The sequence below is a fragment of the Loxodonta africana genome, chromosome 5 (genome assembly GCF_030014295.1).
Source record: "Loxodonta africana isolate mLoxAfr1 chromosome 5, mLoxAfr1.hap2, whole genome shotgun sequence".
In the NCBI taxonomy this organism is placed as follows: Eukaryota; Metazoa; Chordata; class Mammalia; order Proboscidea; family Elephantidae; genus Loxodonta; species Loxodonta africana.
The window spans coordinates 162,625,198-162,650,643 of NC_087346.1; the positions used below are offsets into that span (position 1 = coordinate 162,625,198).

The 25,446-nt window shown below is 52.9% G+C and overlaps 1 protein-coding gene across 2 annotated transcripts in view; it reads left to right on the top strand.

Moving 5' to 3' along the window:
* The first annotated feature begins 867 nt into the window (after window positions 1–867).
* Window positions 868–25,446, top strand: part of CRMP1 (collapsin response mediator protein 1) — a 103,247-nt gene continuing 78,668 nt past the window's right edge. Inside the window, exon 1 of one of the 2 annotated variants that reach the window (XM_064286251.1) lies at window positions 868–1,248. In XM_064286251.1, coding sequence (XP_064142321.1) covers window positions 868–1,248 — 381 coding nt within the window. Of the gene's footprint in view, window positions 1,249–5,043; window positions 5,176–25,446 lie in introns of those variants that run through there. The other variant, XM_064286252.1, reaches the window with a different exon arrangement.

Sequence of the window (25,446 nt, forward strand, 5' to 3'; positions counted from 1 at the left end):
AGCCACCGGTGCGTTACTCTTGCGTGTCTGTGTGAACATGGTCCTGCGAGACGTCTCCTGCGGCTCTTAGCTCTGCGGGGTACACGATACGGTGCCTATTGTCTCCTCCCCCCCAGTCCAACGGCAGCTCCCGGAGGGCAGAGACTGTGTGTGCTGTGTTCAAGGCCAGGTCCCCAGCGCCTGCGACAGTGCAGGACACTCGCGGGCGCTCAGTTCACTGCTGGCGAATAAGTGGTGTGTCCCATGCGTGTCTTCGGCTGTGCAGTTAGTCTCGGTGTGATGCTGTGTGTGCGTGGGCTGAGGATGTCTGAAGTGTGTACTAGCGTGTATGTGTATGTGTGTGCACAATTGTCTGTGTGTGCGTGGGCGAGCCTGCGAGGGGAACGAGTGTAATTGACTCTGGTATGTGTGCGGACATGTTCTTGCGCGTCTCCGGTAATTGCCTGTGCGCCTCCTGCGTGTTTCTGTGAGCGCGCGCCGTGCCCGCGGCTCCCGCCCTTCCCTCTCTCTCCTCGCACCCTGCGCTCCGCCTGGGGGGCGGGAAGTGAGGGTGCAGCTGGGGCACTGCGGCTCTGCAGCCCGCCCTCCGCGCTGCGGCTCAGCCGCGTCACCGGCCCTCGCAGCCCTAGTCCGGCACCCGCCTTTCGATCCTTTGTAGCCAGCGCTTGCCTACCCACAGCCTCCCGTAGGCCCCGCCCCGGCCCGCCCCGGCTCCGCCCCGCCTCGCGCCCCGCCCCGGCCCGCCCCTCCCGCGCCGCAGTCGCGCCGGGGCCGCGGCGGGCCCGCACCAAGGCGCCGAGTGCGGAGCGCACCAAGGCAAGGGTCGGGCGGGTGCGCAGGCGGGCGGGCGGCCGCAGTTGGACGGGCATGGCGGACCGGCGACGCGCGTGGAACACAGAGGACGACCTGCCGGTGTACCTGGCGCGACCTGGCAGCGCGGCGCAGACCCCGCGCCAGAAGTACGGCGGCATGTTTGCGGCGGTGGAGGGCGCCTACGAGAACAAGACCATCGACTTCGACGCGTACAGCGTGGGCCGCCGCGGCTCTGCGCGCACGCCCCGCAGCTCTGGCCGGCTGGATGCGTCCGGCATTCCGGGCCCCGGCGGCAGCGAGGACACAGCCAGCGACCTGAGCGACCCCTCGGGCTCTGCCGTCAGTTCGCCCGGAGAGCGCGATGAGCGGCCGCCCGCACTGCGCATCCGCTGCCCAGCGCCCCGGGATCTGCCGCTCGGCCGGGACAATGGCCAGGTACCCTGGGGGCTCGCGCGGGCCGGGGGCGGGGCGGAGCCCTCAGGGCCACTGGGCTTGGAGCCATCTAAGCGCAGTCCCCTGCCCGAACGCTGTCGCCACCACCGGGCTTGAGGGAGCTGCGGGCCGGCCCCTCCCCCACTCTGTCTTACAGAGGTTCCGAGAGGTTTTGCGATTCGGCCTGGATGGCCCGCATAGCCCATGAGACCCTGAAGGGACTTTCGAGGTCCATTTCCCGTCCATCTTTTGCAGAAACAGAGAGCGAGGTTCCGAGAGGGGAAGTAAGTTCACTAAATCCACCGCATGGACCCTTAGAAAAGACCTTTGGCGGGCAATTAATCCAGGGCTCCCCAGTCTGTCTTATGCAAGCAAGTGGAGGCTCGTTCCGCATTCGTCCATCCATCACTCATTAGTCATGATAAAGTACCTGCTACTACCAGGCGCTGGGAGAGGTTAAGCGATGGCCTGCGGCTACACAGCTTAGAGCTGGGAGAGACCTTTGCTAAGCGCTGCCCGCGTGCTTTCCCGGGGAAGGGTTTGGTAAAAGATTGAGATCCTCAAAGCCCCAGCCCTCAAATTTTCGGCGGGTCGCCATGTAGGTGTTGGAGGTGTTTTTTGTTTTCTTGCTTTTTCTGTTTTTCCCTGAAAGTGGGAGAACGTTAGGGAGAGGGAGCAGCCGAGCTTGTTCCTATGAGTCTCTCCCTTGAGCTAGGAGACCCCGGATAACTGGGAGATGGGTAGATAGGAGTGCAGCTTTGAGAGGGTCTCCAAGTGGGTGAGGGTCAGGGCAAGGCGCCTGGCAAACGAAAGGTGAAGCGCCCTAAGCCAAAAGCCAGCGAGTGGCCCTGCATGAGCGCTGCTCCGCGACAGGCCTTGTGGGCACTGGGTGCACGGGGCAGCACCCTGGGCCCGCCCGCCGTAAGTTCCCAGGCGACAGATTCATTGTGAGAATTAACTCAGTTAATGTCCGCAGGTAGTGAAATGTTCAGTAATTGCCCATCGTTGAGTCTTATTATCATTTTTATTCCCCCTCCCGCCCCCCCACCCCCTGCCTTACATGCTAAGAGAGGCATAAAGTGAGTCCGGAGGAGGCAGAACTGGATCCAGACAGAAATCTGGGGGGGCTTGCTGGAAGGGCTGGGGCTGGGCCGGCCCACGGTTGCCAGGGCAAGGCAGTGGGTCTCCTCTAGCCCGTAGCCCCTCTGCTGCGGCTCTGTCTCCCCCGGTAGCTCGGGAGCTCTCCGCGGTCCTGAATCCGGCGTGGTGGGGGGAGGTCTTCAGCGGGGTTGTGTGTGTGGGGGGGGGGTGCTGGTGAGGGAAATGGCGAGAGAGTCCCCGTCCCCTCCTCCTTATCCCTTTATCTCCCCCTGACCACCCCATGCCCTGGGGGCCCGACCTCGCTTGGGCGCCAGGCCCCAGAGACCGAGCAGGAGGTTTCAGGCCGCGGACTGCAATGCTGGGTTAGCGTCGGGGAACCCGGGTTTTCAGCCCTCTTGAGCCTCAGCTTCTCCATCTGTGAAATGAGGGCAGCGGCCTTCTCCAGGCTCGCTCAAGGCGTGGTGGAGTGTCAAGCAGGCGCGTCCAGGCTGGAGCCGCGGTCCACGTCCCCAACGCCAGCACTGCCAAGGGCTGCCCCCAGTCGCTCCTGGGCTCGGGCCGTGTCACATCTCCCGCCCCTCTCCCCTTCTCCTTCCTCTCAGTAGTGCGGCCCCCTCCCCTTTCTCCGCTGCTGCCCGGAAGGACAAAAGGCGGCGCCTCTAGCGCGCGGGGAACTCCAGACGCTCTCGAGTTCGAGACTGTGGAGCGGAGGGACTCCCGAGCTCCCAGGGGGAAGCGTGTCATTTTCGCGGACCGAGCGGCCGCGGCGCTTGGGTTCCAGCCGCTCTGGTTCCGGGGCAGGCCTCGCAGCTCCTGCGCTTTGCAGTGGTGCCCCGGCCCTTCCCCCGCCCACAGGCTCTTTCCTGGGGAGAGAGGAGGGGTTTCTTCGGCGCATGCGCAGTGTTTTCCGGGTCGCGAGGCTGAGCGGCTGCAGTGCTTTGTAGCCTGGAAATAGGTTCGGGAACAGAGGTTTGTTTGGCCAATTGCGGACTGGTGCCCCTCCCCCATCCTGTCGCAGTCCTGTCCCCATCCCTGGAGCTTCCGGCCGAGATCCCCAGACCGACCCCTGGGGACGCCCTGATGCAGGGAATCCAGCAAAGCAGAGGAGGCGGACCGACGTAGGAGTCTGGGGAGGTGGAGTGTCCCCACCCGTGATTTCAGCTCTTCAACAATGAGCCACAGCCCAGCTCAGAGCCCAGCTGGGGGAACCTCCGGATGGAGGCAGGGCCGCAGGGGAGGGCGCTCCAGACCGGGTGTGCTGCAGCTAGTGCTCTGCACCTGGGGTGTCTGTCTTAACTCTTCCGAGGTCCCCATCGCCCGTCTGTAAAACGGGGAGAATATAGCCTAGTCTTGCTGGAACCCTAAGATGCTGATCTCTATGAACCCACAGTCCCACCCCCATTTCTAGGCCCAGGCACCTCTGGTCTCCTGTCCTGGGGTGGATTGGGCTTTGTGGGGTAGGCATAAGGGCTCTAGGCCTTACCCCTCAGGTGAAAGCTTTGCCAGGCCTAGCCCATCACTCCCTCTGGATGGCAACTTGAAAGTAGAGAAGGGCAGTCTTTTCACGGGGCTTCAGGCTTGATTTTGCAGAACATAAGGGTTTTTTTTTTTCAAGGGACAGGGGAGGCTGGGATTTTATTCTGCTTGCTGATCTGAGCACCAGTCCTGCGCTGTGGGGGCTGTACTGAGGACCCCCCTTTCTCCCTCTCCCCTCTTTTAACCTCTAATGTTATGAGGTTTATCAAGTCATGCTCTGGCCTCCTGCCCACCTCCCCCCCAACAGCTGGATGGAGGGCCAGGACAGGACTGGCCTCCATTCTGCACTGGGGAGCCGGAGCTGCTTGTTGGTTCTTTTCTTCTGTCACCCCCCCTCCCCCCGCCAGCCTTCCTCGGGGCCGTGGGGGCCTTAGTGCCAAAGGCCTGGCCCTCGGGGCACTCACGGTTTGCTCAGCAAGATCTAACAGTGACCAGTGGCCCCATTGCCGCTGCGGTACAGCTGGTCAGCCACTGACTGGGGTCTCTTCCCTCTGTCAGGGCTGCCCCCTTGCCTGGCACAGAAGGGAGGGCGGCTTCAGTGATGGGGGGGGCAGGGAAAGGCTTTCTGGAGGAGGACGCCCTGGAGGTGGGCCTGGAAGGGTTGTAAACTTTGTGAATAAAATCTTGTAGTTGGATGTACTGGCTAGAGAGTGGACTCCGCCGAAGGGGGCTTTGGGGCCGGGTCTGGAGGGCCAAGAACGCTCCCAGAAGCTTGGGAGGTTCCTGCTGGCCCACATTCTCTCCCCCACGGGCATGTCCTGGGGCCGCCCAGGTGCGGTGCCGTACACCTGTAGCAGGGCCCGCGGGAATCAAAGGCTGTCTCCTGCTTTTAAAAACCAACCCTCTCAATCGAGAGAGCGAGGCCGGGGCCCAGCCAGGGGCGCTCGCGGGGCGGGGGTCGGTCGACTGGGCGGGGCGGGGGGGGGACGAGGGGCGGAGTGGAGGGATCGAAGGGAAAGCGCTTCCTGGTTCGAGCCGAGAGGGGCGAATCCGGCTCTGCTCCGCGCCGCCGGGAGGAGCTCTGTGTCTGCAGCCCCCTCCTCCCGCCCTCGCCCTCTCTCCTCCCGCCTCCTCCGGGAACCGAGTGGCGCTGGCATCCGGAGCTGCGGCGGTGGGCCGAGCGGCCGGGCACCGGGCGCGCGGGCACTCTCGTCCCTCTCTTCGCCCCTCCCGGAGCTTTGTCCCCGCGCCCGCGGGGAGCGGGACCGAGCGAGCCGACAGGCAGCCGCGCCAGGCCGAGGGCGCAGAGGGGCCATGTCTTACCAGGGCAAGAAGAGCATCCCCCATGTCACGGTAAGCCGCCCGCCAGGCGCTCTTTGTGGGTGGGGTGGGGTGGTAGCCCCTGGTGTCCGGATCCGCGGGCGACGGCGGCGGGGCGGCCCCGGAGGCTTCCTGCGTCGCCGCGGGTGGGGCGGGGCCGATCTCGGCATTGCATCCCCCTCCCCCAGCCTCTGGGGACAATGGCTGGGGGGGCCGCAGGGCGAGGCGGGGCTGGAGCCTCGGGTCTCGCTCCCCGTGGGCTTGGAGCCCCCTCCCCCTACGGGATGTGCCGGAGGATGGCTGGGACAGGCAGGACGCGAGCTGAACAAAAGAGGGAGGGGCGCGGGATCCGAATCGCTTCCCCCGCCCTGGCGCAGTTACCCGGAGGTTCAGCTGAGCCCCTGCGCGCGACCGCACGCTGCCCGGCTCTTGCCCGGCCTCGCTGGGCCCCTTCCCGGCTAGAGGGAGGTAAAAGACCCCCCCCCAATACTGATGGAGTGGAAATCCCACTCAGAGACAGCGCCATGACGGAGGCCCCCCTTCCACTCTTCACGGCAGCCCAAGCCAACCTCCTGGGGTGACCCTGGCAGCTGCGGCCCAAAAGGGTTAACGCTGGCGGGGGCCGGCCGCGTGAGGCCGGGAGGGCGGTGGGGGCTGGGCAGCTGCGCTGCCTGTCCTTGGGTGTGGCCGGAAACAAAGGAACCCCGTCTTTGCGCTTTGTCTCTTGGGGTGTGGAGCTGAGGGGCGGGAGTCAGCAGGTCGCCCTCTTCGCCATCTCTGCTTGGTGTCGAAGTGAGGGAGGGGACCTCAGCGTTGGGCGGCGTGGGGGACAAGCCAGATGCTGGGGGGAGAATTCGTGTGCGTTGTAGTCCTCAGCGGCAAATGCGAAGGTCTGAGGGGAGACCCACGTTCTCATTTATCCGGAATCCGGAGCCCAGGGACAGCCCCGGCAGTTGCAGACAGGCTGGCGGGGAGGAGGGGCTGACACTTTTCCACTGCCCAGGGTGTCGCAGACCTGGCTTTATTTTATTTTATTTTATTAATTTTTATTGTGCTGTAAGCAAAAGTTTACAAACCAAGTCAGTCTCTCATACAAAAACTTATATACACCTTGCTGTACGACTCTACGGCAGTGGGTTTTTTTAGTATTCTCCTAGTTGCTCTCCCTCTAATGAGACAGCACACTCCTTCCCTCCACTCTGTTTTTGTGTCCATCTGGCCGGCTTCTGACCCTCTCTGCTCTCTCATCTCCTCTCCAGACAGGAGCTGAGACCTGGCTTTATTGAATCCTCACAACAGCCCTGTGTGGGGGTGGTGTCCAGATAGAGCTCCCAGGCTTTGGGGAGCTGGCTAGTGGAGGGTGGGGCAGAGCCGCCCTGACTCTCCTGCTTCCTACCTGGGTGGCCTTGCTTCTGTCAGCAGGCCTTTGCTGAACTCCCGCTCCAGATGTGTGGCCCCTGAGGGGGGAAGCACCTCTCATCTATGCGCAGCCCTGAGCTATGGACACAGGGGTGAGTGGCCAGTCCACAGACATGCAGTTGGCAAAGAATCAGCAGAAGGAGTGTGGCTGCCAGTGTGTGTGGGGGGGGGGGAGCAGAGGCATCTGTATGAGCAGGTCCCTGCCCTGGGGATGGAGGCGGGTGTTGGGGCCATAATGATGCAGGATGACGCGCCAGGAGCTCTGGGCTGGACCTAGGCCTGTCCCTTTGTCATGGTATGAGTGTGGCAGGCCTCTGCACCTCTCAGGACCGGGTTTCCCCGATAATGATCAGGGGACGTGGCAAGGTGGCCTTTAAGGCAGTCCTGGGGAATGCTGCCCCCTGGAGTTGTACAGTTTGTCAACCTGGCATGGTGGTTACCCTGCCTCTGCCCATCCAGCTGTGATGCTTAGAAGTGGACAGACCTGGATCAGCACCCTGCTGCCTCCTTAGGCCCCAGTGGTCTGGTGTCCTCAGTGGGTACCACACTGGCTACGCTGAAGGACTGTGAACATCAGGCGTGCGGCAACACAGGAACAGCTCACAGCCTCTTGCAACTCCTGCCCCACCACTTGGGTGAAGCAAGTGGCTGGCTGTGCACAGGAGATTAAAGGGTCACCTCCGGTGAGCATGGGAGCGGGGACAGATCCTCAAAGCTTGCTTGGTACCCAGGAAAGAGACATTCACGTCTTGACAGACCCACATTGCCACCCCATCAAGGGCAGGGAGAGAACAGTCCAGAGAGGGTAGAGTGGGCCTCAGCCTCTCCATGGGACCCTCTGATTCCTGAGGATTTTGCCAATGCTGGGATGGGAGCAGAACCCTTTCCTTAACCATCACAAGATAACAGCCAGTACAGGGCCTCCAGATGCTGCAACCTCGTATGTTCATAGTAGCAACAGTGTCAGGACAGTGAGGCTGGCTTGCTATGCCGTCCTAGAATTACAGTTCAGCAGAGACCCACATTTAAACCTGAAATCACAACCCAGTGTGGTGGGGATGTGCAGGGGGCTGGAAGAGGCCCCAGGAGGGGGAGGGAGGCGGAGGTCCACGTGGGGTCCCAGAGGTAAAGGAGAAAAGCAAGGACCCCCCCAACCTGGTTCCAGGAGGGGGAGGGAGGCGGAGGTCCACGTGGGGTCCCAGAGGTAAAGGAGCAAAGCATGTTAGAGGAACAGAAGGAAGACCCGCCCAACCTCTATTCCGAGTGTGGTTTCTCTGCACAGCCAGGGCGAATGCTGGGGTCAGTGAAGGTGTTTCTGACAGTGTGTGTAAATGTGCTTAAGTGTGTGTGTGTGTGTGCGAAGCAGGACTAAGATGTGGGGTGTAGGGGAGGCTGAGGAAAAGGAGGTGGGCTCTCTGCTGCATCTCAGCCTCACCTCCCCCCACCATGAGGACCAGTCCCAGCCCCTCTAAGCCTCTACTTTCTTATCTGGACAATGAGGCCAAGGTCCCAGCTGTGCCGGTGAATTCAGAGATGGCAAGATGGACACTGGAGCAGGAGAGGCGAGAGGGCGTGCCACACACGTTAGCGTGGGCAAAGAGCACCCCTGCAGGTGCAGGTATGATGAGAGCCTCTCCTCCCTTCCCCGTCACAGTGAGAGCACATACGTTCTAGGGGTACTGTGGCTGGCTAGGTAAGATGAGGGATGCAAAACACTTGGCTGCAGCCCCCAGGGATGGTTTAAAATATTCATTAGGCTCTCTCATCTGTGGGTTTTTTTTTTTTTAATTGCTCAGCTGGGGAGTCCTGGCCATAGCCCTGAGCAGACAAAGGCACACACCTCTGAATGACAGGGGGGGGCACCTGATTGTGGGGTCACAAGCGTCCCCATGAATGGTGAGAATCATTATTATTAAAAACAAGACTTCTGAGCACTGACCATTGCTGCGGTTTTGTGGGCCTGTACAGCATTTGACGGGGTTTCCGTGGCCTCTCACTCATTCTCAGAGAATCTGTGGGGCAGGCAGCAGACAGATCCCACCCTGTGTGAAGAGCCACTGGACAGCCACTCCCACTCAGGCTCAAGCAGGGAGGCTAAGACCACTGCCCCATTTGAAGTCGGTGTTGTGCATGTGTGTGTAAATGTGCTTGAGTATGTGTGTGTTGGCATGTATGTACAATTGTGTGAGAGCATTGGTGTGTTTATGTATGTGTAAATGTGTGTGTAAACATGCTTAAGTATGTGTATAACTGTGTGTCTGTGTGTATAAATTTGCACTTGTGTGTGCATGTGTTTGTGTGTTCTATCAGATAGTGAAAATGAACAAGGGAGAAAGCTGTCAATAAGTAAAATTACCACTGTGCTGAATTCCTGACTCTAAGGAGAACACATGCAAAAATTGCGTGAGGCTGGTTAAGCCTCTTTCCAAGGGTGACTTTAGGCTTCTTCTTTTTTTTTTACCCAGTAAACCCAGTGCCGTCGAGTCGATTCCGACTCATAGCGACCCTATAGGAAAGAGTAGAACCGCCCCATAGAGTTTCCAAGGAGCGCCTGGTGGATTTGAACTGCCGACCCTGTGGTTAGCAGCCGTAGCACTTAACCACTACTCCACCAGGCTATCTAGACAGTTTATTTCTTGCCTTTACACAAAAATCCGTCAAGCACAGACAGAAAAATGTGGCAGTAGTGAGGGTCATGGAGGAGCAGTGGACTAGTTTGCCAGAGATGAGGGTCACTGGGCTGCACGGGACATCAGTGCTGATTCTGCGCCCCAGGAATCTGGGCAGAGAAGCAGACACCCTCAGTCACATCACACTCGTGATCAGACAGGAAGAAGTACACCATTTTCTCAGGGAGATTAATTAATTTTTTTAGTCAAATTTTAAAAATGTCTCCAAGTGAACATGAAGGTGATGTTTAACACTTTCTATAACATAACTTCACACACATAGCCCTGACCTCCTGTACGCACTTGGCCAGGACTGAGTGCACAGAACATGTGAACACCTGGCACATAGTCTGCATGTAACAAACAATAGCTCCTTTCCCAGACTTGGGCTCCCCCTTTGACGAAATTAGAATCCAGAAAGCAGCTAGTTACCTCCAGGGGCTACCTGCATATGTGCTGTGTCCTCAAACTCTGCAAAATGTGGTGGCAAATAAGAGTGTCCACTTCATTATCCTGCCTTGACTGAGCTCCTCATGTGAGTGCCAAGTGCACACATATGGAAAGCTGGAGAATGGCCACAGTGTGGAGCTGAGCTCAGGGGTTGGAGAAGCTCAGAGAAGGGAGGCTCACCTTGGCAGGACAACAGGAGATGGCTCCATGAGGCAGGGTGCCAGGAGTGCCACCTTGAAGGACATGATTGTAGGGGGAGGAAAAGAGCACCAAGGCATGGGGCAGCGTGGACATGGCCTGCTGGGAATTGAGCAAGATGGAGTGAGCTCACATACATGGCTAAAGGAGAGGGCTCCTACAGGGTGAGGAACTGGAGGAAAACTGAGTGGGTTGGGGATGGTGGGATTCTACAAGGCATCGGAAGCCGGCTGAATGCACCAGAAGTGATAGGAATTGTGTATGGGTTTTCATCCTGGCTCAAATGATAACGGAATATTTAGTGATGGGCAAGTTACTTCCTCTCCCTGAAAAGTCCCACAGTAAGAGGGTTGGACTAGACAATTCAATTCCAAATTACAGGACATGCTGGCTGCACTCTGTGGGTTGTAGAAGCCCTTAGGAGCTCTTGGCCTGGGAGGATGGTGTACTAAAAGTAGTATGAAAGAAGGTAGATTCTGGAGGTAGATCCAGGTTTGAATCCTCGTTTTTCCACTTGCTGGGTGTGCAATATGCATCTACTTCCATTTTTGTAAAATGGGAATAATAACCACTCACAGGGTTGTTCTGAGAGTTAAGTGACTAATACACCTAAAATGCTTAGACTGGTGCCTGCACTTGACAAAGGCTACACGATCGGCTGTTGTTATGATCACCGTGGATTACTTGGCTTCATTCCGTTGCACACAGTCCCAGAGTCTCAGTTTTCAACCACATACACTCACTTACTTCTTGATCATGCTACACGAGGGCTGTGGATTGCTATAGCTTTGCTCCTCATTCTGGGGATGGTGGGCTGCTCCAGGTATCTCCTGTCTTTGAGGCCCAGGGTGAAGGAGCAGAGAAGATGGCAGAACCTGCAATGCCTCCAAAAGCTCTGCTCAGATATGGTGTAGTTCACACCTGGTCAGGTCCATCGGCCGAAGCAAGTGCCACGAGTTTGAAACCAGTGGTAGGATCCCAGAGTCAGTCTTTCTGGAGGAGATGCAAGGACAGATGAGAACATTCTGGCACATAGTAGATGCTCATAAACACCTGTTGAAGCTGATGCTGAGGTAGCCATGTGCTCATTGCTCAGGTGCTCTCTGCTCAGGTAGCAGACAGGCTGGTGTCTTAAGCTGGGTTCTCTACAGAAGCAAAACCACTGCAGCGTATAAATATATGTAGAGAGAGAGACATATAAAGGAAATGGCTCGTGCAGTTGTAGAGACTGAAAAATCCCAAGTTCATGGGCCAGGCTGGAGGCTTCTCCTGACTCATGTAGTTGCAGGTGCTGGTGAATCCAAATTGCAAGGTCACATAGCAGACCTCTGGCTGTGGAGGCCGATGAATCCCAAGATTAGCAGGTAAGCTGCTGGCTCAAGTCCCAAGAACTGGAGGTCAAATGAACAGGAGCCAACTGCAGGATAGAGAGGAAGCTAAAGGTAATAAGCCTTCCCAGAAGGGCCACATATATTGGATGCAGGCCACACCCCCAAGGAAAATCCCTTTCGACTGATTGGCTGCTCACAACAGATCTCATCATGGAGGTGATCATATTATATCAGATCTCATTATGGAGATGATTACATCATTAAAAAGCTATCAAACTACATCATAACTGCCAGGCCACTGAGGACCATGGCCCAGCCAAGTTGACACACAATCTTAACCATCACAGTCCACCCCTTGTCAACTTGGCACCTGTACACATCTCCTTAAACCATATATAATCTCTGAAAAAAGACAATTATAAAGTCATACTTGCACCTAACATGATTTAAGGAACACACATACAACTGAAAATGCACTAACCCTGTTTGCATCTTATATTTTATAAGTGAAGAAGATAAAAATATCTGATGAACAAAGCAGAAATACTCATAAATATTACAGTCCTTATTTCTGCAACTGGCCACGTGGTTCTAACTGGTATTTAGAACTGCGTTCTTCTGCCACCCATTCTGTTTGTATTCCCTTTGCCCTCAGCAAGCACCTCAGCAGGTTGTGGTTCTTTGCCTGGTGGGTTGACCCAAACCTTTGTTCCTGAAGGGTCTGGGTCATTAGTAGTCATGTCAGAATTGAGCTGCTGTAGTTTTCCGTTGGCATTAATCACGGCTAGTACTAAGGGACACCTTATGGGATCTCCTGCATTCCAGACATAGTCTTCTTTACCTCCATTATGTAATACCAATCCGATTTCCTGTTGGTAACCAGGATCAATCACAGCGGCCAGTATGGTAACTCCCTTAGTTGCCTGTTGATCCAGAGGCATAAGGAGCCCAAAGTGAGCAGGTGGCACCCTTAAGGTCCAGTTCCATGGAATCAATGTGTCTTCAAGTGGGAGCATTCCTTCCTTTGGACCTGAGACCTCTAGACCCGCAGAATATAGGGTCATGAGAACAGGAAGCAAAAAAAATTTGCGAATTGGTCACTAGGGGTAATAGTGAGTAGTGCCACTCCCATTCCATCCCTTGTTTCCTGGACTCATAAATCCTGGCTATGGGAGAAACAGCACCATATATTGGATGCTGGTCACATGCCCAAGGACACTCCCTTTCAACTGATTGGCTGCTCACAAGAGATCTCATCACAGAGACGATCACATTATATCAGATCTCGTTATGGAGGTGATTACATCATTTAAATCTGTCAAACCACTGAGGATCATGGCCCAGCCACGTTGACACACAACTTCAACCATCACAGATGGGTTTGAACAGAAAGGGATGGCATTGGTTCTTGGGTTAAATGGGAGCTAGGAGCAAACACCAAAGTGAGGTGTCTCATAGGCAGTCAGAAATGCAGATTGAAATGGGTGTGGGAGGCAAAGGCCAGAGGTAGAGAAGAGGGAATCACTTGCTCAAGTCCCTGTTAGAAGATATGAAGATGCAAGATGTGCCAACAGCTGCTGGCCCTCAGCCCATGTGAGCACAAGATACCACAGTGTACCAAACCAGTTGCCATGGAGTCGACCCCAACTTATGGCAACCCCATGTGTGTCAGAGTAGAACTCTGCTCCATGGATTTTCCATAGCTGATTGATTTTTCAGAAGCAAATCACCGAGCCTTTCTTCTGAGGCACCTCTGGGTGGACTCAAACCTCCAAACTTTTGGTGAGCAGCTAACCATGTTAACCATTTGCACCACCCAGGGTAGTGTGCTGAAAAATCCCCCTATTTTGATCATTATTTAAAGTGTATGCTGCTACAGCCAAGTCCACAACTTGTTCTGTAACCTCATCAGCTGGAGCACCGAGCCATCACAAACAGAGAGGTGTTGGGTGTGAGTAAAAGGTGCTTGGAAGCTCAAGCCCTGGAAAAGGAACAGCAAAGGCTGCTACCCCTTGAGCAGGCAGAAAACATGGTCAAGGCCGTGGACATCGCTGCAGTGCTGATGGTGAGCTGTGCAGTGGGTATGGGGCTGGTACAAGAGCCATGAGGTAGACAGGGCCACTCTGCAGCAGTGGTTGTCTGATGATGGTGCCAGGCCTGTTTGATGTTGCCTTGGGTCTTTAATTCTTTCAAGAAAGATGCCAACTTTTATACTATTTGAAAGTGTATACTGAAGACAGAGAGGTTGAGAACCTTTGCCCTGGAGAGGTGTGATGACCAAGCCACAGCTCTGCTCTAAGAAAGGACAGCCCTGAGCTGGTGTTTGTGGTTTGGGAAATGGGGTGGGATCTAGGATGCTTCTCAGAGCAGCTGGTCTAGAAAACAAGAGCCAAGCAGGTCAAGTGAAGAGGTGGTGGACGTGGACACATGAGGCTCCTGCCAGCTGGGCAGCCCTCGAAGCTGGACCCCTTAGTGGATGGAGGAGCTTCTCTGGGAGGCAGAGACTCACTCCCCGCCCCCCCCGCCCCATTTGGGCAACTCCTCTTTTGAGGGCTGAGCTTATCATGGAGGAGAAGATAGGACATGGATCAGAGACTCTGCAGGAACCTCAATCTGGAGGAAATTCCCCTTGTCATCATGCAAAAGAGCCACCAAAGGCAAACGTGGGAGCAAAATATGTCCTCCATGTTGTTGTGCACACTGTTCCTTCTGCTTGTCCACTGGAGAACTTCTACTTATCCCTCAAGTTTAGTGGACACCTTTGTGGAGCCCCCAGCCCCCCCAGGCACCTGCTCCTTTGCTGAGCTCCTGCAGGATCCAGTAGTGCAGTGGGTCTCAGTGTGGTCACAAGACCAGGAGCATCAGAAACACTGGAGCTTGTTAGATATGCAAACCCCGGGACCCACTTGAGACAGAATGTGCTTAAACAAGCCTCCAGGTTACTCCATAAGGTTTTCATTGGCTGATTTTCAGAAGTAGGTCATCAGCCCTTTCTAGTTTGTCGTAGTCTGGAAGCTTCACTAAAACATGTCTACCATGGGTGACCCTGTTGGTATTTGAAATACCAGTGGCACTGCTCCCAACATCATAGCAACGCACAAGCCACCACAGTACAACAAACTGATAGATGGACGGTGGACAATGAAAAAGGAAGATCAAAGGAGAATCGATGCATTTGAATTGTGATATTGATGAAGAATATTGAATATACCATGGACTGCCACAAGGATGAACAAATCCGTCTTGGAGAAAGTACAGCCTGAATGCTCCTTAGAAGTGAGGATGGTGAGACTTGGGCTCACTTTATTTGGACATGTCCTCAAGAAAGACCAATCGCTAGAAAAGGACATCATAAATGGTGAAGTAGAGGATCAATGAAAATGAGGGAAACCTTCTATGAGATGGATTGACACAATAACTACAACAATGGACTCAAACATACCAACAAACATGAAGATGACACAGGACCAGTAATGTTTCATTCTGTTATACATAGTGTCACCATGAGTCAGAGCCAGCTCAATGGCCACTAACAACAATCAGGGGACTCCAGAGCTCACTTGCATCTGAGAACCGGAGCAAGGTTTAGGTGTCAAACAGGTAAAGGTTGTAGTTTGAACCACCCTTGTTCTGGAACTTGTTGTTTTTGTCTTGTGCCATTAAGTCAGTTCTGACTCATGGTGACCCTGTATTTTACAGTGTAGAACTGCTCCACAGGGTTTTCTTGGCTGTAATCTTTATGGAAGCATATTACAAGGCTTTTTCTTCCATAGTGCTGCTGAGTAGGTTTGACCAACCAACCTCTCAGTTGCACCACCTGTGGACATATTCTGGAGCTTCAGGCAAGTTATTAACATCTCTGAGCCTTAGCTTCCTCATCTGTTACACAGAGAAAGCAGTAGCCGGTTGGACATGCTGAATATTAAGTGCTCGTAATGAATGTTAGGGGACCTGCACTGCTCCTGGGGCCTTTGACATAGTTGAAACTCCTCTCCAGAGGGCCTGAAGCTCAACAACTGCAGGAGTAGCAAGGCTTAAAGCAAGCAGAAATAATCCAAATACCCGATTGTACGGAAATGGCCATGACATCGTGTTATTTCACTTCACTGAAGTATCAGGCAGCCGTCAACAATGCTGTTGTTAGGTGCTGTCAAGTCAGTTCTGACTCATACTGACCCTATGTACAACAGAACGAAACACTTCCTGGCCCTGTGCCATGCTCACAATCATTGTTATGCTTAAGCCCATTGTTGCAGCCACTGTGTCAATCCATCTAATTGAGGGTCTTCCTCTTTTTTGATGCCCCGACCCTGTACTTTACCAAGCATGATGTCCTTCTCCAGGGACTGATCCCTCCTGACAGCATATCCAAAGTACATGAGACGTAGTCTCACCATCCTTGCTTCTAAGGAACATTCTAGTCATACTTCTTCCAAGACAGATTTGTTCATTCTTTTGGCAGTCCATAGTATAGTCAATATTCTTCTCCAGCATCACAATTCAAAGGTGTCAATTCTTCTTCGGTTGAAAAATTTTAATGATCAAGGAAGGTGCCTGTCATATTTCTTATGAAAAAAGCTGAGCAGAGAATTGCACAGAGAGAACATTCTCAATTATGTAAAAAGGGTAATAATTAGTGTTGGCACAGATAGATCGGTTGTCAGGGAAGACTTCCAGATATTAATGGTGGCACGCCCATAAGTTAATTCACTCAATAAGTATTGAGCATCAAATATAAGCCAGGCATGGAGATTATGTTTGAATACTGTAAATGTTTTTTTTTCTTCTTTCTGCCACTCTGTATGTCACCATTTAAAAAATAAGTGTGTATTATTTTTACAATGGAAGAAGAAATAGATGTGTTCTCAATCCTTCCCTCCTTTTCATGGTGGCTCCTTCTTTAGCATCACAGTGAGAGTCCCTCTCTCCTGTGTGCCTCCTGCCTGCTCCCTCAGACCAGCGCCTGTCCACCCTGCATCTTGCTGCTTGAATGGAGACTCAGGTTAAGATACTCCTTAGTTCTGGCTCCATGACATCCAAGCCATGTGAGCTTTGGCGATGCCTTCAACCTGAGCCTAGTCTCTCCTCAGCAAGGTGGGGATCAGATGGTCCCTGCCTGATGGAGCTGGGAAGGACGAGGGGAGGTGCTGTCCATATAGTGCTGCAGAAGCTCCTGGCACACAGTAAGGCTCCATGAAGGTGAGTGGTTGTTTGCATTCACTGCTCCTCTGTGCATCTTTGTCCTTGTTGTTAGCTGCTGTCTAGTCAGGTCTGACTCATAGTGACCTTATGTGTAACAGAACTAAACATTACCCGGTCCTGCACCATCTTCATGACCTTTGGTGTGTTGAGTCCATCATTGTAACTATTGTGTCAATCCATCTCACTGAGGGTTTCCTTTGCCTTTGCTTGCCCTTCATTTTACCAAACATGATGTCCTTCTTCAGTGATCAGTCCCTCCCAATGACACATCCTAAGTAAGAGAGTTGAAGTCTCAGCAATGTTCTGTTTTAGATCATAGGGTTTTCACTGGCTGATTTTTGGAAGTAGATCATCAGGTCTTTCTTCCTAGTCTGTTGTAGTTTGGAAGCTCCACTGAACCTGTTCACCATGGTGACGCTGCTGGTATTTGAAATACCAATGGCTAGCTATAGGGTTGCTATGAGTTGGAACTGACTTGATGGCTCCTAACAACAGCGGCAGCTTTAACATCACAGCAACATGCAAGTTACCACGTTATCAGTTAATATTAGTTAATGTATGAAAACTCTCTTCCCCTTTGTGTGTCTCTGTGTCTGTTCTGGTCTTTTCATTACACAGAAGTGATTAGGTTTAGGATCCACCCTACACTGGTATGATCTCATTAATTAAAAAAACAAACAAACAAAAAAAAACCCTAATTTCCCAACAGGATCACATCCGCAGTTACAAGGGCCAGGATTTCAGTACATATTGGGGGAGGGGAGACACAACTCAATCCATAACATTCCACTCTTTGGCCTCTAAAATGCACGTTCTTTCCATGTGCAAAACCACATTCACTCCATCACATCATCATTCATCATCAACTCCGTAAGTCCAAAATCTCATCTGAATCATTGAAATAAAATATGGGAGCTTCTCTGGATGTATCCCATCCTGAGTCAAAATTTCTCCATCTGTGGACCCATGAAACCTAGAGTATAAGTTATCTGTTTTCAAAGTGTAATAGTGGAGCAGGCACAGGTAGACATCCCCATTCCAAAAGGGAGAAATTAGAGGGAAAGAAGTGATCATGGGCACCAAGCAAGTCCAAAACTCAGCTAAATCTCATTAGCTCTCAAGGCTTGAAAATAATTCTCTGTTCTCCAAGACCATCTGGGAAATAGCCCTGCCCTCTAGACAATGGGCATTGGCCATGCTTTCTGGACTCTGGGTAGAGAACCCTTGGCCCTGGATGTCAGCCCTACCTTTCCATAAAGAGAAACCACACCACCCCTTTAAGATATTGCTTAGAAATCTCAGCTAAACATCCAAGTTCATCACTTTCAAGTTCTATGTTCCATAAAATATTCTAACATAATTTAGACAAGTGCTTTTCAACTTTATAACAAAGGTATTTTTTCCAATGTTCAATAACATGTTTATCATTTCCTTTTAAAATCTCACAGAAGCACATTCAGCATCCACATTTCTAGCAACATTCTGTTCATGACAATAGAAGCTTTCCCTATAAGATGCCCAGTTTCTTTCTGAAGCTTCATCACAATCGCTCTTATTGTCCATAATTCTACCAACAGTCTCTTCAAGGAAGCCTAGGTTCTTATAATCAAAAGCCTCTGCCCATTACCCAATTCCAAAGCCATTCCCACAATTGAAGCATTTATTAGAGTAGTACCCCAGTCCTGGTACCAAATTCTTAGTTTCCCCGGGCTGCTGTAACAGAAATATCCCAAGTGGGTTGTTTTAAAAAACAGAAATTTGTTTTATCACAGTTCTGGAGGCTAAAAGTCCAAGCCATGGTCTCAGCTGTGTTGATCCCTTCATTGTCAGTAGCCCTGGGTGTTCTTTGGTTTGTAGACAATTTTCACATGGCATCTGTCTTCCCCCACATGAAAACACCTGGCTCCAGATGCTTTGCTGTTGCTTGCTGGGTGGATGGGTCTCACATTTAACACCTCACTGGAGCTCTGGTGGTGCACTGGTTAAGAGCTTGGCTGCTAACCAACAGGCCGGCAGCTCAAATGCACCAGCCACTCCTTGGAAACCCTGTGGGGCCCTTCTACTCTGTCCTATAGGGTTGCTATTTGTCAGAATTGACTCAATGGCAGTGGGTTCAGTGGTTGCCGGAGAGCACTCTGCAGCCTTTGGAGTCTTCAATCTGCCTTCCCCCTCTGACCATACTCACAGCAGGTGATGGTGAGGTATGAAGCATGGGGGGTATGTGGTCAATAAAGAGCTGATGGAAACTTGGGGTCTACGTCACTTCTCCCACTCCCTCTACTCAGGAGGGAGCTAAGGTGGAGACATGCTAACCAGGCACAGCTAAGAGGACCGGAGGTAGGTTGGCACTGCATGAGTGCCACATGGGACAGGCTCGGAGTCTGGCTCCACCTCCTGGCTGTGACCTTGAGCATTTACTCCACCTCTGCTTCCTCATCTGCAGCAATGCTAAATCCCATCTACTTCTTAAGGTGATTTAAGAACTAAAAACCCATGTAATACAGAACTGGAGTTTGGTATGAGCCCAACAAATGAGGTTTTCTTAAAGGTAGAGGGTTTATGTTCAGACTTTTTGCAGAAGATGAGGCACAGTGGTGAAGAACCACAGTGCTGGGCTGAGGCACAGACACAGACATGGTGTCCCTCCTCCAGGCAGGCCAAGGCCCATCCTCCTTAGGCTGTGGGAGAGATTGGTTTTTTAAAACCCAATACTCAGCCCATCAGTGAGTACTTCTGACTATCTTCCAGGTTCAAGGGGCCTGAGGCCCTTACTGTAGCTGCTGTTGTCATGGAAATGGGCTGAGCTCTCAGAGAAGACCTGGAGCCCTGGGGACTGCCTGTGCTTTTGATTCACAGAGGAGGAAAATTCTGCCCTGTCCCACCCACGCGAGTGGCGAGTGGAGGGAAATGTGTGTTAATTAGATTCTGTCTCTGCCAGCTGGCACTTCCCCAGGCTGTCTTCCTGTGTGTGTGGCAAACGGTCATCAGTGACAACCATCCTCCAAGGGCAGTAAAGGCAAGTAGTGGTTTCTGCAGATGAACATGACTGTACCACTGCACTGGATGGAGCAGTTACTCATACAGGAGCTGGTGGGAGACCAGCAAGGGACCTGGGAGTGAGGAGGGTCTGGTTCATGGAGGTATGAGCCAGTCAGGGAGCTATGAAGTGTCTGAGCTAAAAAAAAAAAACCCTCTGAGACAGCATCCCTGGGCCCCGAGCACAGAACATTGTTGGTGTATCTGTTCACTTTTGACTCAGTGATGCTACATAACAGATGGCCCCTATGCTCTGGCTGCAAGCATTTGCTAACTGCTCACAGGTCTGGCTGGCAGAGCCTCAGTGAGGTTGTCTTCAGACTGACCAGGTGTGCCTCTTGATCTTATTCTGGAGCCCAGACTGAAGGCACTGCTGTGCTCAGGTCTGTGGCAGTCGTGGCAGAGGGCAGATTCTTTTGAAGGGGAGTGGAGGAGTGAAGACTTACTGCCTCTTCAGGCCTGTGCTGGGGTGGGCACTCATACTTATTCCACTGGTAAAAGCAGCACCTGGGCAGGCCCAGAGCTATGGGGCATGGGCATGCGCCCCACCATGCTGGAGAATGGCAAGGGGGGACGAAGAACTGCGAACAGTTGACACTGTCTACACAAAGGGTCTACAGCAAGATCACCTGGAGTGTTTGCTAATGACATAAATTCTTGGCCCACAGCCAATGAAAACCTGAAAAGGGGGCCTGGATGTGCATTTTTAGTTAGTAACCCCAGGAGCCTTAGAGATCGGCTAGATCATGGCACCACGTTGTGTGCGTGTGTGTGTGTGAGTGCAGTTACTGCCTCCTACATGAGCTTTGGAGGACTCATCACCTTCACATCTCACCTGGCTCTTCCTCCAGTGGAGCGAGTGATCCCACCAGCATTCCATGTGCAAACAACCACGTGCCTGCCAACGTGAGTCCTCCCTGACCCTTCTCAAGGCTCACTTCTGTGCTTGTCGTCTGGATAGTTAGGCCTTTTGTCTCTTCCCAGGAGTGATTGGTCACTTATTGCCCTGAGCTGTCCTTCCACCCCGACTCATAAATCTGGCGGCACATCAGAACCTGCAGCATCAGAGCCCTGGTGGAGCTGCCGTCTCAATGTGAGGACCCACATCTAAGACCCTGTCTGACACCCATACACCCAGATTCTGATATCTGCACTAGCAGAGCTTGTAGGGGAGGGCATAAGGAGGTTGCATGCCCTCCACCCTCCCCTGAACTTCCTGGAGTGGGAGAATCAAAGTCCTGAAAGGATGATACTAAGACTTAAAAGTTCTTGAAACCAGCTACATATATAGTAAAGCTTGTTGTTAATTGCCGTCGAGTTGGCTGACTCATAGTGACCCCATGTACAAAAGAACAAAACACTGCCCCGTCCTGCATAATCTTCACGATCCTCGGTATGCTTGAGTCCCTTGTTGGGACCACTGTGCATTATGAGTGCCTGCCAACCTAGGGGCTCATCTTCCAGCACCATATAGGCCAATATTCTGTTGGAATCTGTAGGGTTTTCACTGGCCAGTTTTCAGAAGTAGGTTGCTAGACCTTTCTTCCTAGTCTGTCTTCGTCGGGAAGCGCTGCTGAAACCTCCCCACCACGGGTGACACTGCTAGTATTTGAAACACTGGTGGCATAGCTTCCAGCATTATAGCAACACACAAGCCAGCACAGGCTGACAAACTGGCAATTCTGTGGGAATGTGAAGATGACACATTTCTCAGTGAGCAGAGAAAGGAAAGTGGAAACCGCAGGGCTGAACGAGGTCTGGGAGTCCCAGGAGTTTCAGGACCACGGACAGCACATGCCTCACCACTACGTGGAGCCTAGTGCTTAAAGGACCTGTTGGTTATATACGGTTTTTCTGGATGAAACGTTCTTCTCCCCTGTTCTTCTGTTTGGTGAATGTGTCCTCCTTCTTAGTCCCTGGCTCAGGCATCCTTCCCTGGCTGTCTCTTCTGACAATGCTGGGCCTCCAGGCGGCTGTGGTTGCTGAAGCAGCTATTTTTGGATAAGTGTCAGTTTGAAGATAATGGTGCCTCTCTTTTCTTCTGAAGACCTCAGCCCCTAGTGGACTTTATAAAGCCCTGAACATACCTTTGTGGTGGAGAGGACAGACTTCTTCCCACCATGCAGTAGGAAGAACAGACCCAGGAATGTCTAATGCTCCACTCATGGACAGACACTGATGCAAAAGATTCAAGATCAGGAGTCTCCCGTGCAGCTGAGCCTAGCTCTGTTGACTTGCTGTCATGGGAGTGAGAATGCTTAGAGTCTTAAAGGCTCATTTTTGTAAACAGAGCTCAACATGCTACTTAATGTTTGCAAAGAGAACAAAGGGGTCCTGCCAGCACCAGCCTTCTCCCAGCGGGGCTAGTGAGGAGAAAATAGCAGATCTGGAGATACCACCCTTTCCGGGGCTGCTTCTGTGACTTGACAAGACATTGGAGTAGAGACGCAATGACAGCCCAGTACCAAGGCAGAAGCCTCACGAGGAGGTGGAGCTGCGTCTCCGCGTTGCATTGTATGCTCTGCACTCGTCCAGCTGAGATTCCCCAGCAGTGGGGCTGGGCCTTCAGGAATTCTAAAAACAGGAAAGGATTATCTGTCAGTCTGCCTCTTTCTCCCTCTGACTTTCTCCCTTCCTTCCCTCCCTTTCTCCTCTTCTCTATTTCCTCTTTCTTCCATCATTCCTTCCTTCTTTATCATTCTTTTGTCTCACCCTCCTTTTCTCTCATTTCACTCCCTCCCTCTTTCAAACTTTCTGTTCCTCCTTCCTCCTTTTCCCCCTGCCTCTTGCCTATCATCCTCTCTTCTCCCTCTCAAAACACATTTGCTAAATATCACGTAAGACCCCTGGCAGACCCCTGGGAGATAAAGAGATGGGCCACACTGAGTTCTCCTGGCCCCGGAGGGACACCTGAGTGGGGTGTGCCAGGGCAGTGGGGACTGGGCACCTCCACAGTCTTTCCTGGGAAAGTCAGCTACCACCAGAAGGATCCCACTGCCGCTTGAATTGCTAGTCTATGGAGAATTTTGCATTTTCATTGTCAAACATTTCATTATTTGTCATTAAAATTTCCTGGAAAGTATTTTCGTAGCTGAATGACACCCCACCAGTAGTATGGCTGTGCATTGTAATCAATTCTGGATCACATCTTTGTGGTATAATTCTGTGATCCTGTTTGGGATATTTTCCTGAGGACAAATTCCCTGCAGTAAATTTCTGTGTCCAAGGGCATGAACGCTTTTAAAGCCCTTGGTACATGTTCCAGACTCACTCAGCACTTATTCTTGCTGAGAAGTCCCAGGGTACAGCATTGAGGAGACATAAAGACTACCAGTTACTGGAAGGATGAGTGGGTGAGAGGAAGAGCAAAGCATCCAAGGCAGAGGGAAGCGCAGAGCTCAGTGATGTCTTGGTTGAGATGTTTGATTCTTCTGTAGTGAAAACCCTCCCACTGCCATCATGATGGAATCCCTGGTGGTGCAAAAGGCTAACGTGCCAGCTGCTAACTGGAAGGCTGGAGGCTCAAGTCCACCCAGAGGCACGTTGGTAGAAAGGCATGGAGATTTGCCTCTGAAAAACCATCCATTGAAAACCCTATGGAGTGTAGTTCTATTCTGACACACACGGGGTCACTATGACTTGCAGTCAGTGGTAACTGGTTTACCATCATGATGGTCCAAACTCCCTTCTATGCCCAGCATTGGGGTCCCATGATCTGGCATCTGAGACCTCCCCAGACCCCACTCTCAGCCATGAGAGCCTGTTACATACCCCAGCGTGCTAGGCTCCTCCCTGCTTCATTGCCTTCCCCAGCCTGGAACCTCTTCTCTCTTTTCTGGAGGCTGGTTCCTGCTTGTTCTTCAAGCTTGAAAAGCATTGTCCCCCCAGAGGGCTGGGGTGAAGGCCTCCTCACAGCCCTTCCCACAACTGGCTATGACTCAGTCCCCCCAACCAGGCTGAACACTCCTTAAGAGGAAAAACTATTTCCTTTCCTTGCATACACCCTTCCTTAAACAAATTCTTCTCATGTGCAGTTCCTACCACCACAGGCAGAGGACGAGTGGTACCTATCGCTGCTGAGTGTTGGTGTGTGCCAGGGCTATGCAGAGTCCTCAGGGGCCCTGAACGGCTGAGTCACATGGGTAGCAGGTGGGTGGCAAAAGTGGAGCCCGCGTCTGTCTGGCTTCACAGCCTTGGTGTTTGCGTGAGGTGACGCAAGGACATGAGCCTTGTGGGCAGGACAGATGCCCTGCTGGTCTGGCCACTGCAGTCACTGTGTTGGAAGCCCTGATGGTGTGGTGGTTAAGAGCTATGGCTGCTAACTCAAAGGTTGGCAGTTCCAGTCCACCAGGCGCTCCTTGGAAACTCTATGGGGCAGTTCTGCTCTGTTCTGTAGGGTCGCTATGAGCCATAATCAACTTGATGGCAACGAGTTTGGTTTTTAGTTTGGTTGCTGTGTCACTGTTAAAGTCAAAGGTTAGGTTTTTGCTGAATTTTTACTAGACATTTTATTTCCTTTGAAGTAGATAAATAATCACATCAGTGCTTGCCTTGTTATCAAAAACATGTTGGCATCTGAGACCCCAGGAGCTCCTGGTGCCCAGCTCATAGTGTCTGGGAGTGGGTGGCACCTCAGAGACCCCAGGAACAGTCCCCTGGCACCTGGTTCCTGGTGTCTGGAGGTGAGTGGCATCCCAGAGACCCCAGGAGCCCCGGTGCCTGGCTCATAGTATCTGGGTTGGGTGGCATTTCAGAGACCCCAGGAACTGTCCCCTGGTGCCTGGTTCCTGGTGTCTGGAGGTGAGTGGCATCCCAGAGACCCCAGGAGCCCCAGTGCCTGGCTCATAGTATCTGGGTTGGATGGCATCTCAGAGATCCAAGGAGCTGCCCCCTGGTGCCTGGCTCATAGTATCTGGGTTGGGTGGCATCTCAGAGACCCCAAGAACTGTCCCCTGGCGCCTGGCTCATGGTGTCTGGAGGTGAGTGGCATCGCAGAGACCCCAGGAGCCCCGGTGCCTGGCTCATAGTATCTGGGTTGGATGGCATCTCAGAGATCTCAGGAGCTGTCCCCTGGTGCCTGGCTCATAGTATCTGGGTTGGGTGGCATCTCAGAGACCCCAGGAACTGTCCTCTGGCACCTGGTTCATGGTGTCTGGAGGTGAGTGGCATCCCAGAGACCCCAGGAGCCCCGGTGCCTGGCTCATAGTATCTGGGTTGCGTGGCATCTCAGAGATCCCAGGAACTGTCCCCTGGTGCCTGGCTTACGGTGGTCTGGAGGTGAGTGGCATCTCAGAGACCCCAGGAGCTGTCCCTTGGCGCCTGGCTCATAGTATCTGGGTTGGGTGGTATCTCAGAGACCCCAGGAACTGTCCTCTGGTGCCTGGTTCATGGTGTCTGGAGGTGAGTGGCATCTTAGACGCCCCAGGAACTGTCCCCTGGCGCCTGGCTCACGATGTCTGTAGTGGGTGGTGTCTTAGTCATCTAGTGCTGCTATAACAGAAACACCACAAGAGAATGGCTTTAACAAAGAGAACTTTATTCTCTAACAGTCCATTAGACTAGAAGTCCGAATTCAGGGCGCCAGCTCCAGGGAAGGCTTCCTGTCTCTGTCAGCTCTGGAGGAAGGTCCTTGTCATCAGCCTTTCCCTGGTCTGGGAGCTTCTCAGCCAGGAACCTGGTGCCTGGTTCACGGTGACTGGAGGTGGGTGGGGTGGGGTGGGTCTGAACATAGCTCCACCTTCTGGTTCTAGGGAGTGAAGAGTGATTGGTCTGGTCTTTGGTGCTTGGTGGAATCATGCCCTTTGGGCTGAGCCAGGGAAGTCCTCCATTAGCTGTGACAGCAGATCGTGGCCTGTGGGAGCCATGTTCTGGAAGCTGGTGCCAGCTGCCAGTGCCAGCCCCCTCTCCCCCATTTTCCTGGTCCTGGTCCAGGGGACCTGACACAGCTTGTCTGTGTCCTTGGCTTCCACCTGCAGTGAGATAGGGACCCCCCACCAAGA